Here is a 21829-nt window from a genome sequence, read left to right on the forward strand (position 1 = left end):
TAGGTATTCATGAAAGAGCTGGGTCTTTAGCTTTTTCTTAAAGGTGCAGAGGGACTCTGCAGATCATATGGAGTTTGGAAGTTCATTCCACCACCGGGGGGCGACAGAGGAGAAGAGTCTAGTCAGAGACTAGGGAGGGAGTGTAGACCTGGATCAGAGAGTTAAAGTATAGATATAGTTCAATGTTAGACTCTTCAATACTTTAATGACACAGCAGGTGGTTTGTCTGCTTGTTTTCAGGGTGTCTTTTTGTTACTGGTCACATTATTCTGTGTTTTCCTGCAGCTCCCTGTCAGAACGTTCTCGACTACTTTAAGACTGTTCTCGAGTTTCACAACCAGCTGGTGCCGCCGCTGCCGGAGGAGCCGCTCACCGAGGTGACGACGCCTGAACATTAGTCACAGGGATGTTATTAGAAGCATACGTGAAACACGTCCAGTCTTTATTAATAACCTCCTCATTGTGTTAATGGAAAAACTAATGAGTGTGAAAATGTGGCATTAAAGAAATCTGTGTCTCTGCAGGAAGAAGAGCGGCAGACAGTGTTTGAGGTCAGTGTTTCACTAAACGTCATGAAGAGTTAGCCTCTGTTTTAGAAAGAAATTCAAAGATTTTAAAGAATTTTTTTTTTTTTACTGAAACATGTCATATAAAGGATCATCCTTAAAGGCTTTCTATGTGATTTTTCTCACTTAAATGTAATATAAATCAATTATATCCTCTGAAAATAACTCTGTGAGTCATGACTGTCTACAATGGGTGTAACACCCGAGTCCCACTGTCTGTGATGTTTTCAGAGTTTTCAGAGTCCTATCTTCACTTTGTTTACATCGCCAGGACAGCCGGCTGACTCCTCCCCTCGTGTATAAAAGTTGTTTAATTGAGGGACTAGAGAAAAGAAGAATAACATACTGTACTCACTGCTTAACTGTGTTTCTAGATCACGCTCATTTCAGGTAAATTTACATGCAGTGTGAAGATACGAGCATAATAAAGATTGCTAGCATTAGCATGCTAACACAACAATGCAGCGCAAGTTGTTTTGGTTTCATGCTGGAGCTCAAGGGCGACATCTGCTGGATCAAAACATCACATATAAAGACTTTAAAGCAGCATCCTTGACTTTAAAACTGAAGAAAACTAAACACTGTCACTTCTTGTTCCTGCAGGGCAGCAAGCAGCTGCTGGAGAACTACCCTCTCTTCATCACTAACAAGCAGTGGGATGAAGCTGTCAATTCCTCAAAGAAAGACGGCCGGCGGCTGCTGCGTTACCTGATTCGTTACGTCTTCACCACAGACGAGCTCAAGTTCTCCTGTGGACTGGGGAAAAGGAAGCGTTCAGTCCACTCGGGAGATCCAGGCCTGGAGAGACGGCCGCTCAACCCGCTCAAAGTCAGCTGCCTCAGAGGTACAGACATCTGAGTGAGGCTGTCGATGAGGAAGAACTTCATCATGAGTCAGTCGGCCTGCTCGTTTATGTGTCATCAGGTCCAACTCAAGCCTCTACGTGGCTCTACCTCCCATAGTACATTTAGAGACTGTAGGTACCACGAGCAGGCCTGATAACTGAAGGCTCTACCTCCCATAGTACATTTAGAGACTGTACCACTAGCAGGCCTCATTCTGGGAGCATAGTGTAATGTAATAGGTCTTTAAGGTGCCTGACCATTTAGAGAAATTCTGAAATAAACTGATATCAATCCTTTATGTAACCATCATCCTGTCCATCTCTGTCACCAATAACTAAAACATTATTCTCCTCCTACCAGAGTTCATCCGGATGCACTGTGCCTCAAACCCTGACTGGTGGATGCCGTCAGAGGAGCAGATCAACAAAGTGTTCAGCGACGCTGTGGGTCATGCTCGCCAGGGCCGAGCGGTCGGCACGTTCCTGGGTAGCAGCGGCAGCAGCACCAGCAGCCTCTACATGGACGCCTTTGATGGACATTTGTCACAAGACGAGCTGTATTTAAAAGGCTGCCAGAACAGCCAATCAGACTGAAGAGAGGGAAGGAATCAAAGACAGAAGCCGTAAATGTAGCCACATTACGACATATCCCGAAACACTGACCTGAACCTGTCACTTTATCCTGTGAGGAAAACATTCCAGACGCTAATCCAACATAAGAACACTTCATCCTCTGTGTCATTATGTTCACTCAGCATCTGACATTTCAAATGTTTGGTCTTCCATTCACTTCCTTTTTTATCCTTTGTCGTTTACAGAACTTACATCAGCATCCAACCAATACTTCAGATTGTGAACATGCTAACCTTCCGGTCATCAGAAACGTGTCTGATGCGTGTTTGGTACGTCACAGAAGAAGCTTCGATATGTTAGCGTGTGGCTAGCTGAGCGCCTCTGAGACTTCATGTTTCAAACACTTGGGGAGAAAAGAGCCTTCCAGTGAGCTCCATGCAGCTTCACTAGAGTTAAAGACTTTTGCTAACAGACGTTTTCAGAGGATGTGTCAGTAAAAAAACGTTCTTATGATATTAGGCTCAGAAGCACAACTTTAAAACGTGTGACTTAAATTAACAACTCAACCGTGGTCAAAGGTTGAATCCTCTTCTCTCAAAGTCGATCTGTTGATCTCTGTTTTTAACTCTCATATAGTTACGATGTCCAAACTAAACGTGGGGTTTCAGATCATGAGGTAAACGTTTGTTGGAGTAATCCCAGGATGAGTCTGCAGAGGGCGCTAAACGCCTTGCTCTCACACCATAGTTCCCCGATATGAAACCAAGAATTTCAGCAGACGGCTTCAAGCCTCTGAAACCTCTTACATAGATTCTCTTCTCCCAGACCTGGAGAGCAGCCCTATCCTGGCAGCCCTGCAGCGTACTGATGGTTTTTATTGACGGGAGTATCAGATAATCAGATCATGAAAAGCTGCTCTAAAGGTTTCCCACACTGACGACATGAACGGAGAACATGAGGAGGAGGCGGAGCTTTAAATCAAATTAGAAACCTAATAAGAGAGGCTTATGTTGAAGGTCTCTGAAAAATTCAGATCTGCAGAAAGACTCAAGTAAAAATAAAGATGTGTTTTCTCATCAAAGATGGTTTAATTCAATCAAAGGAAAGATGTGAGGAACATGTTTAGCGTTTCAGATTGAGTTTTTTGTGAAAGCAGATGATGATGGTCGCATGCTCAGATACTAATGCCTTACACTGGATTCAAGACCAGGTTTCAGTTCCATCACAAGTCACAGCTGGGAATATTTAAACAGATGTCTTCTTCATATTAATGACAGAACCTGTCTTTTTGTAAGTAAGACTGTTGACTCCTCTTCTGTGTGTCGTCTCACTGACTCGTCCATCAACAGTTTCAACATGTTTCTTTGACTCCATCAGCTTGTCATCACTTCACTCCTGGGCCGTGTTTTCTACGTTAGAATGTACCACATCGACTTCATCATGTTGCCGAGCTGTTTGTGTAAATGTGTAATATAACGTTCAGTATTGTGTGAGCTGTTAATGCCACGTCTCTCTCTCTTTAAAAGCCAAGTAGAAAAGTGCCACAGAAACCTTCCTCAGTCGGATTCTGTCGTCGTGTTGCTGTTCTTCTGAATGTGAGCGTCGGTTTGTATTTACTGTTAACGACACTGTGAAACATCGGGCGCATTTTTACTGAAAGCTTCTGTTTTTATTTATAATAAACCAAAAAAGAACTGAAGCTGAAAACCTTGATGATGCTTCATTTTTATCCAACCAGACATCCATCATTCATCCATCCATCCATCATCCATTCATTCATCATCCATCCATCATCCATCCATTCATCATCCATCCATCATTCATCCATCCAGAATCCATCATCTATCAAACATCCATCAACCATCCATCCATCATCCATCCATCATTCATCCCTCCATCATCCATCCATCCATCATTCATCCCTCCATCATTCATCCATCCAGAATCCATCATCTATCAAACATCCATCAACCATCCATCCATCATCCATTCATTCATCATCCATCCATCATCCATCCATTCATCATCCATCCATCATTCATCCATCCAGAATCCATCATCTATCAAACATCCATCAACCATCCATCCATCATCCATCCATCATTCATCCCTCCATCATCCATCCATCCATCATTCATCCCTCCATCATTCATCCATCCATCATCCATCCATCCATCATCTAATCCATCCATCATCCATTCATCCCTCCATCATCCATCCATCCATCATCTAATCCATCCATCATCCATTCATCCATCCATCATCTAATCCATCCATCATCTAATCCATCCATCATCCATCCATCCATCCATCATCTAATCCATCCATCATCCATCCATCATCCATCCATCCATCATCCATCCATCATCTAATCCATCCATCATCCATCCATCCATCATCTAATCCATCCATCATCCATCCATTCATCATCTAATCCATCCATCATCCATTCATCCCTCCATCATCCATCCATCCATCATCTAATCCATCCATCATCCATTCATCCCTCCATCATCCATCCATCATCTAATCCATCCATCATCTATCCATCCATCATCTAATCCATCCATCATCCATCCATCCATCCATCATCTAATCCATCCATCATCCATCCATCATCCATCCATCCCTCATCCATCATCCATCCATCATCTAATCCATCCATCATCCATCCATCCATCATCTAATCCATCCATCATCCATCCATTCAATATCTAATCCATCCATCATCCATCCATCATCCATCCCTCCATCCATCATCTAATCCATCCATCATCCATCATCCATCAACCATCCATCCATCAATCCATCATCCATTCATTCATCATCCATCCATCATCCATCCATCATCCACCCATCCATCATCCATCCATCCATCATCCATCATCATCTAATCCATCCATCATCCATCAACCATCCATCATCCATCCATCATCCATCATCCACCCATCCATCATCCATCCATCCATCATCCATCAACCATCCATCCATCATCCACCCATCCATCATCCATCCATCCATCATCCATCATCATCTAATCCATCCATCATCCATCAACCATCCATCCATCAATCCATCATCCATTCATTCATCATCCATCCATCATCCATCCATCATCCATCATCCACCCATCCATCATCCATCCATCCATCATCCATCAACCATCCATCCATCATCCACCCATCCATCATCCATTAACCATCCATCCATCCATCATCCATCCATCCATCCATTCATCATCCATTCATCATCCATCCATCATCTAATCCATCATCCATCCATCAGTCATCCATCAGTCATCCATCATCCACCCATCCATCTTCACATCCTACCTGCTGTCTTAAACAGAATGAAAGTTACTAAATAGAAATATTGAATCTTTATGTTGATGGTTTTGTTTGCTCGTCTTCTTCTTTCATAACAAACTAAAAACATTTCACTGGAGCTTTAAAGAGAACTCAAACTTACATCAGAATGAATGTTTCAAAGAGCTGCTGAAGCAGCAGCATAAACTCTTTAAAGGGAGCGTAGCCCGAGGACACCGTTGGGGCTGAACTCACTCTTCATGAATTCTCTGCATCCTAAGATCCTCGAGAAGAAAGATTACACTCCACACAACGTAGAAGAATAGAATCTTTCATTGTCTTTATAGAATGAAACGATTAAGCTTCACCTTTAAGCTAACCCCTCAAGCTTCTATTAAAGTTACATAATGTTAGTGTTTTAATATTTAGATGTGGATCTCTCGGTGATGAAGCTCTCAGTACCTGCACTGCTTCTGATCTCCACCAGATGGCGTCATAGTTCTGTGAATGACAGAAACCTGATGCAGTCTGTCAGCAGGAATCAGATCTCCAATAAAGGCGGGGGGGGGGGGGGGGGGGGGGGGGGGGGGGGGGGGGGGGGGGGCTGCACTGTCTCTTTAAATTGATACTGTGCCATAAAGGAGAGGGGGTGTGACGTCATTCTTCAGGGTCCACATACAACAATAAAAACACAAACATGATCTTTTTTATCTTTCCTTTGTATCTGTATTTCAGCAACCTCTTCTTAAAGCTCGTTTCTTCTTGGTGATTTGTTGGAGGGATATAAATGAGAATAAGATGTGTTGTTTCTCTTGAACGGTTCCGCCCAGACAGTAGAGTGGACTCATATGTTGAGCAGACTCTCCGCATGTCTCCTCTCTGCTCACATGATCTCAGCAGCAGCAGCAGCAGCAGCACCGGACTGTCTGCTGTGACGCTTCTGTACACGGAGGAGGACATGATGAGTGTGTGGATGTGACTCCTCTTTCTCCCTCATTCTGCGGCAGCTCCCTCTCTGCGTGCGGGCCTGCTGCTGCTGGAGGAGGCTCTGGAGGAGGGTGGGCCGGTCCGTGGACACAGTCAGGGGCACATTTTTGGACTCTAGACTTAAGTGATGCGACACGCAGGAGGAGCGGACTTCAGGGAGAATCCTGCACGCAGTAGCCGGACTCACATGGTTTGCGCTGATTGGATTTGGGAATGGCATGCGGAGCTTTGAGTTGATCCCGGTGTGCTGTCCAGAAAGTGACCTCGGATAAACCCTCTCTTCAGCGGACTGACGGATTCTGCAGAGGTTTTTTTTTTTGCGCAGCACGGAGCCCAGTGCACAGGGGGGGGGGGGTCTCCGAGCCCACAGGTACGACAAAGGAATAACAGACATTGTGCGTATTTAAGGACACGTTAACAGCATCGGTCCAAGATGATGTCACTGATCGATCTGGACGATGATCAGAGATGGGTGCCCACTCACGTGAATGTCACCGTCCTCCGCGGGAGAGGACTGCGGACCAAGGGCAAGCACGGCAGCCGCTACCTGTACACCATCATCCAGGTGGGGAAGGAGAAGTACACCACCGGGCTGGTGGAGAAGGCGGAGGTGCCCGAGTGGAACGAGGAGTGCTGTTTCGAGCTTCTCCCGGGGATCCTGGAGGACGGCGGCCGGAGCTCCTACCCCCCAGGGAGCGGAGACCTGGTCCTCACCGTCATGCACCGGGTGCTCATCGGCCTGGACGTGTTCCTCGGTCAGACCATCATTCCTCTGGAGAAGATCTTTCAGGACGGGATGTGTCCTCGAGATGAGTACGTCCTGTTCGGATTCTTAATGTTACCTGCATCACAGCTAATGAACCAGTTATAGTGATGACGAAGGGTCAGGGCCAATGGGGGGGGGGGGGGGGGGGGGGGGGGGGGGATAAACAGAAAGAAATGTGTTTTGAGGCTAGCAGAGATAATAATCATTATCTATCTGCTGTATGTCTATGTAAACTTTAGATATCCCTTTGACATATTAAAGGGGACATATTATGAAGAATCTACCCTTACAGTGTTTCTGAACATGTATCTGTGTAACCAGAGTCTACTGACCCACAACATGTGAAATAAACCATCCAGTCCTTTGTTTGTGGTCTGCATAAGTCTTACAACACAGAGAAAAATGCTCTGTTTCAAATGTGCTCTCCTTGATGTCACAGTGGGATTCCCCTCCCCTCCCCTGGTATCTCCACTCATGGACTCCACCCCCAGACTAGAACAAAACTTTTGAGCAGGTCGGCCATTTTTATTCTCACTACAGAGGAGTGATATCTACGGGGAAAACTGGGGGGGGGGGGGGGTCATTACATTTAAAGAGACACACACACCAAAACGGAGCGTTCTGAGAGAGCTGGTTTATACAGGGTCACAAACCTCCTCTGGTGCTTGATTCATGTTATATTTTGACCAAAGCACAGATGTTTCATTTAGACCACGGGGGGGGGCTGTTTGAAAAGGGGGAGGAGGGGGATAATATGTCCTCTTTCAACTTTGATCTTCCGCCCCTTCATGTTTTATTCATAATCATCATGTGCCTTCAAACTTCACATCATGAGTCATGACTGAATGATCGGGCTGTTCAGACCGTTACAGGATGATAAAGTACTCAGCCCGTTATAGACTTTTACCCTCCAGCAGCAGCACCCACAATGCATTGCAAATCAGATGAGATGCAGTTTTCACTGTGAAACAAGTTCAGCTGCAACAAAGACTCTTAATGCACACACACACACACACACACACACACACACACACACTGTAAAAAGGCTCTCTGTGGTTATAAAGACGTCTCCAAACTGAAGTGAGGCGCTCGACGAGTCTCTTAAAGTAATTCAACACCAGTCTCTTCCTGGTTCAGATCTTCTTCAGGATCTGGTGTTTACCTGGACTTAGTCTCTTCCTGGTTCAGATCTTCTTCAGGATCTGGTGTTTACCTGGACTTAGTCTCTTCCTGGTTCAGATCTTCTTCAGGATCTGGTCCTCACTGCAGGACAATCTGTGCGATCCATCAACACATCTGTTTTTAATCTGAGACTCTCAGCACTCTGTCAAACTCAAACTGGATTCCTCCTGGGGGGGGTTGCATTAGTTTACTCCTCACACAGTTCTGCATGTGTCTTTAAAATGCATCAACAGCGATGGGGCGATCTCAAGGAATTTGTGTTTTGCTTCCTGCTCTGAGGTTTGTTGTAGCGTTCGTCTCTTATTGTGAAATACAAAAGGAAATTAGGGGTTCCTGTTCCTGCTGGTTCTGCTGCGGGGGGCGAGGAGCCGTGCAGGCTTCACTCTTCAGATGTCCTGCAGAGGATCATATGTGGATCATGAGATGGATACTTGAATCAAAGAAGAAGAATGAAACTGTTAGTAAGAGTTTATGAAGCCTGAGTGAAGCCTGCCCATGGCGGTCGCCATTTTGGAAATGATGACTCTGTCAAAACTTTAGATCAACGTAACGACAGACACAGACGAGAAAAAGAGGCGGGATATAAGTCTCCTGAAAAAACAGCTACAGCACGGCCGCCTGCAGCCAGATTGACCACGCCCCTAATTATGCGTACGGCTTATCATTCATGAAGTCAAAACAGACGAGTTATAAACAGGTTCACCCGGTCAAACACACGGCACCAGGCTGTAAACATGTTACTCTCTGCTGTCTATGACATCACAACATGGGGCAGCATGTGGCTTCTTGGGTCTAGAGCCAGTCTCTAGTGGACACAAGAGGAACTGCAGTTTACAGTGTTTGTCTGTATGTTATGTTCTAATATAGTAAAACTGATATAAAGTGATGTGTTTTAGACTGACAGCCACATGTTGACTGATTCTTTTTCTGTCGGCTCCAGATGGTTTAAGCTCAACTCCAAGGCGGGACGGAAGGAGAAGGAACGTGGTGAACTTCAGGTCACGGTCCAGTTCACGCGCAACAACATGACAGCCAGCATGTTCGACCTCACCATGAAGGACAAACCTCGCTCTGCGTTCGGCAAACTGAAGGATCGCGTCACAGGCAGGAAGAGGGGGGACATGGAGTCTTCCTCGGCCATTGTGCCGGGCCGTTACGCAGCCCTGTCGGCGTCCCTGGGACCGCCGTTTGGAGAGGACGGTGGTGTTCCGGTGGAATTGCGAGATGTGGAGAGAGTAGCGGAGGAGAAGAGGAGTAAGGTGAAAGATTTCTTCAAAGGAAGGCTGCGGAAGTCTTCTGACACCAGGTCGTGCTCATCGCTGGCTTCAGACAGTAGCATGTCTTCTATGGCCAGTGAAAACCCCGGCCCCCCCAACCCTCCACCCAGCCTGGACCTGATGTCTGACCCTCCAAGCTCTCCCATCTACAGCAGCAAAGTGAGAGTGGACACCCACTACGGAGAGGCAGATTTAGCTAAAAAAGGTGAGTCCATGACATCACAGCTGGTGACTGTAGGTCTCACCTGAACACAGTTTGTAAAAGAAGTGGACCCATATTTATATTTAATTCTATTAATATTATTAATATATTTTTTTTGTCATTCTATCTCTCTATTTTTTACTCATCAAGCTCAATCTGCTGTTAAATCCCACTTCTACCACTTTCCCCTCCTAGTTATCTTCAAACCTTCATTATTTTTACTGTACTAAAGGGAAAAGAAAAGGGGAGAAAGAAAGGGGAAGGCAAGGAAAAAAATAAAAATTACAAGCATACACTTGAATTACACACACACACTCTCACACACACAAACAAACAGGGCCCTTAAACACCCTCAACATACAAAGTCCCTCACTCGTCTTGTATTGTTCTGCATCACCTAATAAAAAAATAAAAAGAAAAAAATAAATAAAAAGTAGTGGGCCCAGTCTCCAGAAGTAGGACAGCTCTCCCCTCCATCATACTTTCTTCAAATATAGTAGACAAAGTAGACAGAAAACAGATTCTAATTTTTACGTGCTTCAACAGTTAATTTAAGCTGCTGTCTCTTTAAGCCCCCCCCTCTCTATGTGCACACTCTCTTCTGATTGGTCAGCTCTCTGGAAGCCTTTGGGGGGGGGGCAGAACGCTGCAGGGCTGCTCTCCAGGTCTGGGAGAAGAGAGTCTAGCTTAATTTAGTTAAGTTCAGTGCAAACTTTTATACCCTTTAGAGTTGGTGGAAACTTCAGCTAAAAGGAACAGTGATTATTGAACTGGTAGGATAGCTAACTGTCTCCCAACAGCTGCTAATGTTGATGTGTAATTAGGCAAATACATGTTGTCTTCTTTACACGGCTCCAAAGTGGTTTCTATGTTACTACTTAAAGGAAAGACAGCTTAAAGGCTTTATATGCGATTTATTTTTTGATCCAGCAGATGTCGCCCTTGAGCACCAGCATGAAACCAAAACAACTCGTGCTGCATTGTTGTGTTAGCATGCTAATGCTAGTGATCTTTATTATGCTCGTATCTTCACACTGCATGTAAATTTACCTGAAATGAGCGTGATCTAGAAACACAGTTAAGCAGTGAGTACAGTATGTTATTCTTCTTTTCTCTAGTCCCTCAATTAAACAACTTTTATACATGAGGGGAGGAGTCAGCCGGCTGTCTGGCGATGTAAACAAACTGAAGATAGGACTCTGAAAACTCTGAAAACATCACAGACAGTGGGACTCGGGTGTTACACCCATTGTAGACAGTCATGACTCACAGTTATTTTCAGAGGAGATACTTGATTTCTACATTTAAGTGAGAAAAATCACATATAAAGACTTTAAAAGAATAAACGATCTGAATGTTTCAATACCAACTCTGTGAATGAACAGGTTCAATTAATTTTCTGTAATTTACATCTGTTAACGTCCAAAAGCTGTAACCCAGTGCTCTGTCCTTCCAACAGTGCTCACCAGCCAGCACACCACGAGGGTTCTCACACACAAGCGAGCTTTCAGCGATGAAGCCAGCAAGATCACAACAGCCTTCCCGCGAACAAATCCTGCACTGGAGTCTCTCAAGGGTCAGACCATGACTCAGTCCAAGTCTTCTTTGTGTATAAATGGGAGCCACGTTTACGACTCCGAGCCGTCCACTCCAAGGATTTCAGGAGCCCATCCGTCTAAGCTGGTCCTGCTGGAGAAGTGCTCCCCGCTGTCTCGCTCCCTGCAGAACATCACCAAGAGAAGTGAAGACAAAGGCTCCTACTCAGAGGGCCGGCGCTGGTCTTTTGACAAGATGAAGAAAGATGAAAAAGAGGATGAAAAGGAAGCTCAGGCATCATCTCCATCCAGTCAGAAAGCCCAGGCAGGAGGTCGCGCTGCTCAGGCGGCCTTGCCAGTTGTCCCGTCTGCTGCTGGCTCCCCTGAGAAAGGGAGGAAGCTAAGAATGACGTTATTCTCTGGGGGGAGGAGTGAGTCTCTCCCAGCTAAGTCTGACTTGAACCAGTCGTCTACATCTGAGGGGAGGCTGAGAGGCTGGTTTGGCTCAGGTGACTCCCAGAACAAGCCAAGGTGAGTCTTGGTCATTTACAGCTCCATCTCTCTTCTATACAGTGTTTGATGAATGACAGGCTCTGAGTCCTGCTTTTAGTTGAGTGTCCTATATTCAGTCTTTGCTCGACTCCTTGCTCATTTCGAAAATGGAGTTGATTAAGTTCATAGCATTCTCCATTTTACGACCATGCTGTACCATTACCTCATGCTCCAATCTCCACAAGGTAGCACTGCAGCAATTCCATTTTTATCTCCAGCATATTTCCTGGTTCTCTTCCAAAGATGCACCATCGTTAGGCTTTAGGTAAATGTTCTTTCAAAAAGGACATTATGAAATCATTCCATGTTGATAAAGTATGAGCTCAGCCAACACAATCACAGATGGTCTGGAATGGCTACAATGCATTTGTTTTTGTTGTTTTTGCTTGATTATTTTGCAAACGTGCTTTGCTTTATTCAATTTGTGTTGCTGTTTTCACACTTTTTTCATTTGGCCACTGTTATATCGACTGATGTTGGGCAAATTCTGTTGTGGAATTTCTGCTCGTTTCTTGGTTGTCTTCTCTGTTTGTGTAAGAAAGATGTTCCCCATTTGGTAACCTGGCACATCATTAACTAAGAGGACTATTGTGCCCTATTTCCCTCTACAGGCTGGAAGTTTCTCCTAAGGTAGAAAGCAGCTCAGACGTACCCCCTCCCCTCCCTCCTCGCTCCCCTGTACCCCCTCAGTCCTCCTCTCCCTCTGCCTCCCCCTCAGGTCATGTCTCACCTGACGACTACAGTCACACCAATCCTTTCACCTCTTCTCCTGCCTCAACCCCCATCTCCCCTTCCAATCCTTTCCCCTCACATATGCAACACAACCCCTTCTTTGAGGAGCTCATAGCTGAAGACTTGCAGAAGTCCACAACTTTAGCTCTTTACTCTCCTAGCTCATCGCCCTTCCATTACACTACTGTGCCATCTCGCCCCTGCACGCCCAATCCTGCTCACAATGTCAATGCTCCAAATATAGCTTCCATTAAGCGGGATCGCCCCAGGCCTGTAGCTAGACAGATATCCCTCCCTGCATTACTGCCCAAAGCAGGCAACCATTACTCCTCTAACTACACAGCCCCTCGTTCAATGTCGGAGACATCAGGAGAATGGGACGACTCCTTTGATGCCTTTGCATCAAGCAGGCTGAACTCCCCTAAAGGGAGTCTTCCTCAGCCAAGAACTAGTCCAACTTCCTCTGGTAGACGTAGTAATCCTCCAATAAACACCAAAAGTCTTGCACAAGAACTGGAAGCATGTGAGGAGGAGCCTCCACCTTTGCCTCCAAGGAGACTTTTACGGAACTCAGTGAACGAGATCTACTCTGACGGCTGGCTGCACAGAGGTCAAGAGCTCGCCGTCCACAAAGAAGCCTACCTGCTCTCACAGACCGGCGTGGCCTCGCTGCAACGTGAAAGAGAGGGTGAATCAAAGAGAAACAGTATATCTCCAGACCCTCACACAGGCAGCGAGACCTCTGACTCCCTGAGTGTCCACTCCCAACCTTCCACAAATGTTACTTCACCTGGATTTGTGTCCGAAGAGAGGCTGAAGAAGTTTAAGTATGAGCCTTTGGAAGATAACGCTGACTGCTGGCGAGGGATGCTGTTTGAGCAAGACTTGTATGGACGTGTATGTCGAGGACGCTATGGACAACCCAAAGTAGACGGCCATCTTTCATCGATGCATGCTGAAGAAGCTAGAAACATCATATCAATGAACTCCGGTTCTAAAAAGTTTCTGGATAGTGAGATACCAGTTGCCGACCTATTGAGCTTATCATCCGTCAGTGGCTCAAAGCGAGAGGGAAAGGTCCAAGAGATGAAGCCTACTTCAGGAGAGGAGAGGGAGTCTGAACCAGAAACTGAATGCATCAACAATAATGTGTCTTTCTCTCCAGCTTTGGGAGATTTAAACATGAATGTTAATCATTCAGATTTTGGATTCATTGACTCAGATGGCTCTTCACAGTCAGAGGTAGTTGACACTCTCAGAGGCATCAACACTTTTAGTGGGATTGTTTCCCAGCCACCAGAAGATTCACAGATAGCTGCTTTCCATTCAGACACAGCCACCCCACCAGAGGATATGTTCACCTTAAAGGACACCTACATACCTGAGATGAACTCTTCCTTTGAAATAACGTCATCTTCTAACAAACTGTGCAAAGTCTCGCTGGTTTGCCAAGACAATTGCCAAGATTGTCGATGTGACCTGAATAACGGGGCACCACCTTGTAACTCCAGGGTAACCAGCGAGATGATTACTGCTTTAACTTCACAAAAGCAAACATCTAATTGGTCTAAGGTTGAAACTGAACCGAGACAGGCTCCACCAGGAAGTGACTTAAAAACGATACAAAAGGACTTTGATGATAATGGAAACCCCCAAAGCATAGCTAATCAGAAGGAGTCATTCTCAGGTGTGGTTAGTGCCCGCTTTAGACCAAAAGGAGTGTCCCGGCAGAACAGTGGGGGAAGCCCAAACCTCCAAAGCATAAGCAGTGACAGAGAGTTTGAACAGCTGTTGTCTCTTGTTAAAAATATCTCAGGAGTCAGCGAAGGACCTTTGTCTTATCAGCCCACTAAATCAGCTCTTTCTAGCTTACTGTCCTTTAATAAGCAGACCGATTCCCAAACAGAGAGCACAGTCAAAGACCAAACTAACCCCGATCAGTCTCAGAGCACATCACCAGTATCTTCAAATGTTCACATAATGCCTCAAAAGTGTGTAGCAGGAAAATCATCTGACATCAGTTTTGAAGACCTTCATGCAAAAGTTGCCCCGAACTCGAGAACCCCTTCAAAGACAAAGATTGGGCAATCTTTGCAAGACCCCGAGCGCTCCTCTCTCTCCACCCCTTGTGCACTCTCTCTGTCAGCTGATACACAAGCAGCCCTCCAACCCACCCCTGTCTGTCGCCCCTCCATACATCCTTCAAGCACGGGGTCCTGTGCTGGAGCCAGCAGTACTCTGGCCGTGGCCCCCTACTCCACCACCTCCTCCTACTACTCTACCACCTCCACCACTGACCAGCCCCCGAGCGATGCACGCCACTCACTTTTGCCTGAGGAGACTCAGCCAGCTAGCGACCTGCCTCATCAGCAGAGCAGGTGAGAATCCTCACTCCAGGGTGCCACATGTGTAGGTGTTTACACGTTTTTTATTAAATGTGGAATAACAGACTCACACGTTCTTTTGGGCTCCATCGGCTGTGTTTGCTGCTGGCCGGCTTGTTTCATTATAAGTTGTGTCTTTTCATCCAAGCTGTTTGGATGCTACCTGCTTCTTCACTCTTTGCTCTGCTTCTCATTTGTCTTTTTCATCTCATTATTCTCGTGGGCTTCTCTTACTTTGTGTTTTTCTCACACTTTGTTCTAAATGTAGCTTCTTTTTCTGCTTCTTTGTTCACCTGATGCATCATGTCAGTATAACCTCAGAGTGTCAGCTCACTGCTCCCTGTAGAGGAAGGTATTAGGATGTTTAAAAATGTTTTTATTCATGAGACTCTGCAGAGAAAAAACCTGAACATCTCAGAGTAGATCCATCACTTTACTATCAGATCAAATAAATCCTAATTTATAAAGAATTCAGAACAAATATTATCTACAGTCACTACAAACAGAGACCAAACTCTACATCATTAACAAAGATCCAACAGAACCTGGACCAGAACCAGACTCATGTAGAACAGACAGAAACATGGAGCAGAACCAGACTCATGTTGAACAGGCAGACACCTGGAGCAGAACCAGACTCATGTAGAACAGACAGAAACATGGAGCAGAACCAGACTCATGTAGAATAGACAGAAACCTGGAGCAGAACCAGACTCATGATGAACAGACAGAAACCTGGATCAGGACCAGACTCATGTTGAACAGACAGAAACCTGGATCAGAACCAGACTCACGTTGAACAGGCAGAAACCTGGATCAGAACCAGACTCATGTTGAACAGACAGAAACATGGATCAGAACCAGACTCATGTAGAATAGACAGAAACCTGGAGCAGAACCAGACTCATGATGAACAGACAGAAACCTGTATCAGGACCAGACTCATGTTGAACAGACAGAAACCTGGAGCAGAACCAGACTCACGTTGAACAGGCAGAAACCTGGATCAGAACCAGACTCATGTTGAACAGACAGAAACCTGGATCAGAACCAGACTCATGATGAACAGGCAGAAACCTGGAACAGAACCAGACTCACGTTGAACAGAGAACCCTGGACCAGAACCAGACTCATGATGAACAGGCAGAAACCTGGAGCAGAACCAGACTCATGTTGAACAGGCAGAAACCTGGAGCAGAACTAGATTCATGTTGAACAGACAAAAACCTGGATCAGAACCAGACTCACATTGAACAGGCAGAAACCTGGATCAGAACCAGACTCACGTTGAACAGGCAGAAACCTGGAACAGAACCAGACTCTCGTTGAACAGGTAGAAACCTGGATCAGAACCAGACTCACGATGAACAGACAGAAACCTGGATCAGAACCAGACTCATGATGAACAGACAGAAACCTGAAGCAGAACCAGACTCATGTTGAACAGACAGAAACCTGGATCAGAACCAGACTCATGTTGAACAGACAGAAACCTGGATCAGAACCAGACTCACGATGAACAGGCAGAAACCTGGAACAGAACCAGACTCACGTTGAACAGGCAGAAACCTGGATCAGAACCAGACTCACGATGAACAGGCAGAAACCTGGAACAGAACCAGACTCTCGTTGAACAGGTAGAAACCTGGATCAGAACCAGACTCACGATGAACAGACATAAACCTGGATCAGAACCAGACTCATGATGAACAGACAGAAACCTGAAGCAGAACCAGACTCATGTTGAACAGACAGAAACCTGGATCAGAACCAGACTCATGTTGAACAGACAGAAACCTGGATCAGAACCAGACTCATGATGAACAGACAGAAACCTGAAGCAGAACCAGACTCATGTTGAACAGACAGAAACCTGGATCAGAACCAGACTCACGATGAACAGGCAGAAACCTGGAACAGAACCAGACTCTCGTTGAACAGGCAGAAACCTGGATCAGAACCAGACTCACGATGAACAGACATAAACCTGGATCAGAACCAGACTCATATAGAACAGACAGAAACATGGATCAGAACCAGACTCATGTAGAATAGACAGAAACCTGGAGCAGAACCAGACTCATGATGAACAGACAGAAACCTGGATCAGGACCAGACTCATGTTGAACAGACAGAAACCTGGAGCAGAACCAGACTCACGTTGAACAGGCAGAAACCTGGATCAGAACCAGACTCACGTTGAACAGACAGAAACCTGGATCAGAACCAGACTCACATTGAACAGGCAGAAACCTGGATCAGAACCAGACTCACGATGAACAGACAGAAACCTGGATCAGAACCAGACTCACGTTGAACAGGCAGAAACCTGGATCAGAACCAGACTCACGATGAACAGACATAAACCTGGACCAGAACCAGACTCAGGTTGAACAGACAGAAACCTGGATCAGAACCAGACTCATGTTGAACAGGCAGAAACCAGGAGCAGAACCAGACTCATGATGAACAGACAGAAACCTGTTATCTTTGTTCCTCTGGATCTTTGGTGGATCTTACTCTATCCCATTTTCAAGCCCGGCTCAGTTTTGGCAGCCGGTTGCTCATCATGAGTCTGGTTCTGATTTCTGCCTCTTGCCTCAGTAACTTTTCTAAATGTTTCTTTGTGATCGTGATGGGTTAGCGTTGGATCTTTGTGACATAAGAATGAGTCCGGTCTTTGATGCTCTTTATGTAAGGCGTCTTGAGATAACATTTGTTTTGATTGTTTGTCAGAAGTAAAGAGTGATTGATTGAACAGGCTGAAGACATTAAAGGAAGACGGTGAAGGTTTAGGCCCCTCGTCTTCAACAGTCTCACACTTAAAGAAGATGTTTGAGAAACCAGTAGCCCAATGTTTCAGTTACTCAGAGTTAAAAAGAGGTTCCATTAGCACATTTAGAATAACAAGATATCCATTCCTCAGGTCATTCTTCATGTTCAGTTTGCATCTCTTTGTTCAAACTGCAGCTGATACAGGAGAGACGTCATATTTTCAGGATGGATTTGTTTGTTAGTGTCAAACTAAAGCCTGGCTCACACTGCAGGATAATCGGGCCGATTATCTGTTTTTCTGCTCAGATTATTATCTCGTAGTGTGAGCGGTACAAAGATCCAATCTTAACGTCCCCGATCTGCCCGCCGATCGCCGGAGATGCCCCGATTTATTTCAAACATGTTTCATATTTAGAATTTAAAATCTTGACGATTACGTCATGAAAGGGTCCGGCAGAAGTTGTGTGTGACTACAATATAATCACGAGAGACAATGGAGGACTGTAGTCATGGCGACCAGCGGCAGGACGCAACCCGCCGTTTTTTTTTTTTTTTTACTTTTCCGTACAGATCATCAGCGCAGCACTTTTCTGAAACTTGTTTCCATATATCTACGATTGTATTAACTTTCCTCTATCCTACAACAACTTCCACTTCCTTCTCTTTCACCAACCGTCGTCCGTTGGAGTTTTCAAATGAAACTTTATTAACAATTGTCAACGCTCCGTCCCGATTTCACTCGTTCAGTGTGATCTCTCCGGCCGTGCCCGACAATCAGGTCGTACAATGTGAGCACGTCAAATCTCAAGGTCTGGTCGGGCGTCGTAAACGATTCAGTCGTACAGTGTGAGCTGACATGCCACCCCGACTTTTATTCAATCTGGGATAAATCGCACAGTGTGAGCCGGGCCGGGCCGTGTGAAGGAGCAGGAAGTCTCTGTGTCTCATTGGATCGTCTCTTTACGAGATAATCAACAATAAACCACGGACAGACCGTCTGAGAGACTGAGCTTCTTCCTGCTGAGACCCCCTTCTTTAGATTCTCAGTTTATAAATATCCCCTCGCTGTCGATGTCGATGATGTTGTTGTTGTTGTTGTTGTTGTTGTTGTTGTCAGTGTTGTTGTTGTTGTTGTTGTTGTCAGTGTTGTTGTTTGTCTGCCTCTGTTTTGAGTACTGTTCCTTTAAGAAGTCAGGTTGTAGGGAGGTCCATGGTATTCAGGAGTCGACTGTGACAGACATCACTCCATATCGCTCCAACCTTCGATCAGACCAAAGTAGTCGAGCAGTGATAAAGGGATGTACTGTAAACTTTCAGCTGTGTTCATTTACCGGCTCTGACCTCTTGACTTTGCAGACCACATCCAGTGAAGCCGTTAACCTCCAGCCAATCAGAGAAGAAAGAGAGCCGTTCTGTTCTGGACAAGCTGAAGTCCACCATCCACCCTGGACGCACCGCCGGCCACCAGGCGGCACCAGAGCCTGAGAAGAGTCAGGTAAAGTCACTTGTAACCATGGTTACAATAGTTTGGCATCTTTCATCAGATTTTATTTATATTTCATTTTGACTTTTTTTTATAAACTTTTAATGGTGATTATTGTTCGTTTTAATCACATGTTTAAAATCCCATTTCAAAATAAAACTTATTAGGCTTTTATTTTGAAGGTTTGTCCTGTCTTAATCTGAGAGTACTTTACTTGCTATGTGCTTTTAATTTTGAAATAGAGTAAGGAGCTTCTGGTAGAGTGAAGGTTAAGATAGGAAGTTAAGCCCAGAATCAGGAAGTGGTTAGGGATCCCAATCTGAGGTCAAACAGCTCAAAGGAACGGTAACAAAGGTCAATGTGTGATGTCATAAGGTCAATGTGTGATGTCATAAGGTCAGTGTGTGATGTCATAAGGTCAATGTGTGATGTCATAAGGTCAATGTGTGATGTCATAAGGTGGATAGGGTGAGCTGTCTGACAGTTTGTAAGACAATCGGGGCGATCAAAATGGAGGGAAACCAGACAGAGGGAGGAAGTGAGACAAGAAACACTGGGAAGAAGAACTACAAAATAAAACAGGAAACACAAGGATAAGAACTACAACATATGGTGTTGCTTCCAGTTAGCATGTTACAGAGAAGAGTATCAGTGCAACACTTCCTGTTCATTATTAAAGGCAGCAGTACTTTATCTCACAGTGTTTCCCTGAATGTGAAACTCTACATGCTGTTTAAACCGCTGCTCTGTTTCCACCCCTCACCTGCAGGAGGCGATGGTGCACGACGCTGCGCAGTATCAGCACCTGACCAACATGGAGCTGATCTCTCTGCTGCTGCAGCAGGAGATGGACATGCAGAAGCAGCAGGCGGCGTCCGAGCGGCAGGAGGCGCAGCTGCACAAATGTGAAGCGGAGCTGAAGAAGGTCAAGTCTCAGGTGCGAGACCTGGAGGACTACATCGATAATCTTCTTCTGCGCATCATGGAGCAAACACCCACGCTGCTTCAAGTGCGCTCCAGACACAAGTGACCCCCCGTGCTGCTGTGGGCGCTCTTTGAACTCTGGGGCTTTTTATTTCAAGATATGAACCTTCTTCCAGCCAACGCTCGCCGCCGGTGTCCAGGTGGTCTCACTGCTCAAACTGCCCTGTTCATGGAGACACGTGGCGTCCCACCTGCATGCTGGTTGCTCTCCGAGTTTGGCAGAAAACAGAACGAAATATTTAAACGAGAAAAAGCTTTTATCAAAGAAGACGCAAAAAAACAACACTAGCCAAGCTTACTAGAAGAACTTCAGAGTAGTCAGCTGTTGTCACTTTAAAACACTTTTTTAAAATGTCTTCATTTATTTTCTTCTTAATTATGAAGTTTAATCAACCTTTAAAACAAAAGTGAGTGTCTTCATATCAGTCTGTTCAGTGGAATGTAAACAAAGGTGACTTCATATATTTATCATTTAGGAGCTGTTTGAAATCCTGCATCTTCACGTCTTTAATCACCAACATGAATGTTTCTGCACTTTGTTTCAATAAGTTATTTGTATAGAATCCTTCGTCATGATAATATATTCTCTAACTCCTCGTAGCACCACTGTAGCTACATGCTTCACATGACCGCAGTATACTGTTATACAATAAAGAGCACATGAACCACAACGAGTCCTGTCGTCATGTCTGTCAGAGCACTGCTGCAATATCTCCACCAGAGGGCGCTGCTCACCACACAGTGCTTCAGCATGTACCTGGTCCTCCAGAGGTCATCTTTATTAGAATGTTTCTCCTGCACAGCTGATCCCTTCCCTTCATATCTCACTGAGACTCTTTCAGGTTTCATATGTTGGTGAATTCTCTTCATGGGGGGGGGGGGGGGGGGGGGGGGTCTAGTCTTCATTGGGGGGGTGGTCTTGTCTCCATCTATTGGGGACCTGAGGACATGCATTGGTTGAGAGAAGTCTGAGTGAGGCCGCCACTCATCGGGGTAGGGGAGCACACCAGAGTCCCTACAGACTAAGCTACTGCCGCCCCCCATGGTCTCTCCACCTTCTTATTTAAAACTAGAGACCAACAGTGAAGCTTTTACCTGAGACTCAAACCCGGGTCAGATCATTCACATTCAGACTGGTTTATTGTCTGATCATGTTGTGTTTGATTTAATGCTTCTATAGAATCAATTTTAACCTTCAACATCACAGCCTGGTTTGGGTCTCTGCCAAACATTCATCGTAACCCATTAAACAGGATCATAACAACAAGCAGCAAAATAATCGGACAGCAGCAGGAACCACTGATCAGTATCTACGACAGGAGAACACATAGCCTCAGACAGCACACACACACACACACACACACACACACACACACACACACACATAGCCTCAGACAGCACACACACACACACACACACACACACACACATAGCCTCAGACAGCACACACACACACACACACACACACACACACACACACACATAGCCTCAGACAGCACACACACACACACACACACACACACACACACATAGCCTCAGACAGCACACACACACACACACACACACACACACACACACACACACATAGCCTCAGACAGCACACACACACACACACACACACACACACACACACACATAGCCTCAGACAGCACACACACACACACACACACACATAGCCTCAG

The 21829-nt window shown here is 45.4% G+C and overlaps 2 protein-coding genes across 3 annotated transcripts in view; both read left to right on the forward strand.

The window, feature by feature from the left end:
* The window catches only part of LOC132981579 (BEN domain-containing protein 4), an 11949-nt gene extending 8267 nt beyond the window's left edge, over positions 1–3682 (forward strand). The window contains exons 3-6 of the mRNA XM_061047515.1: positions 286–377; positions 525–551; positions 1170–1410; positions 1772–3682. Coding sequence (XP_060903498.1) covers positions 286–377; positions 525–551; positions 1170–1410; positions 1772–2004 — 593 coding nt within the window. The 3' untranslated portion in view covers positions 2005–3682. The remainder of the gene's footprint in view (positions 1–285; positions 378–524; positions 552–1169; positions 1411–1771) is intronic.
* A 2198-nt stretch (positions 3683–5880) lies between these two features.
* rab11fip5b (RAB11 family interacting protein 5b (class I)) lies at positions 5881–20818 on the forward strand. 2 transcript variants are annotated; one of them, XM_061047497.1, is made up of 6 exons: positions 5881–7088; positions 9164–9705; positions 11162–11768; positions 12401–14899; positions 19037–19175; positions 19933–20818. In XM_061047497.1, exons 1-6 carry the CDS (start codon positions 6709–6711, stop codon positions 20191–20193), a joined length of 4428 nt encoding a protein of 1475 aa, XP_060903480.1. In that variant the 5' UTR covers positions 5881–6708; the 3' UTR covers positions 20194–20818. The 2 variants fall into 2 exon arrangements, with proteins under 2 accessions (XP_060903480.1, XP_060903482.1); XM_061047499.1 differs by lacking the exon at positions 12401–14899.
* Positions 20819–21829: the final 1011 nt, after the last annotated feature.

Source organism: Labrus mixtus, chromosome 10 (assembly GCF_963584025.1).
Source record: "Labrus mixtus chromosome 10, fLabMix1.1, whole genome shotgun sequence".
Taxonomy (NCBI): domain Eukaryota; kingdom Metazoa; phylum Chordata; class Actinopteri; order Labriformes; family Labridae; genus Labrus; species Labrus mixtus.

What these genes read in the sequence shown, in the direction of transcription:
- rab11fip5b (XM_061047497.1), top strand. Translation starts at nt 6,709, where the DNA reads ATGATGTCACTGATCGATCTGGACGATGATCAGAGATGGGTGCCCACT. An exon ending in CTGCCTCATCAGCAGAGCAG is followed by an intron (nt 14,900 to 19,036) that starts GTGAGAATCCTC and finishes TTGACTTTGCAG; the next exon opens with ACCACATCCAGTGAAGCCGT. An exon ending in CAGAGCCTGAGAAGAGTCAG is followed by an intron (nt 19,176 to 19,932) that starts GTAAAGTCACTT and finishes CCTCACCTGCAG; the next exon opens with GAGGCGATGGTGCACGACGC.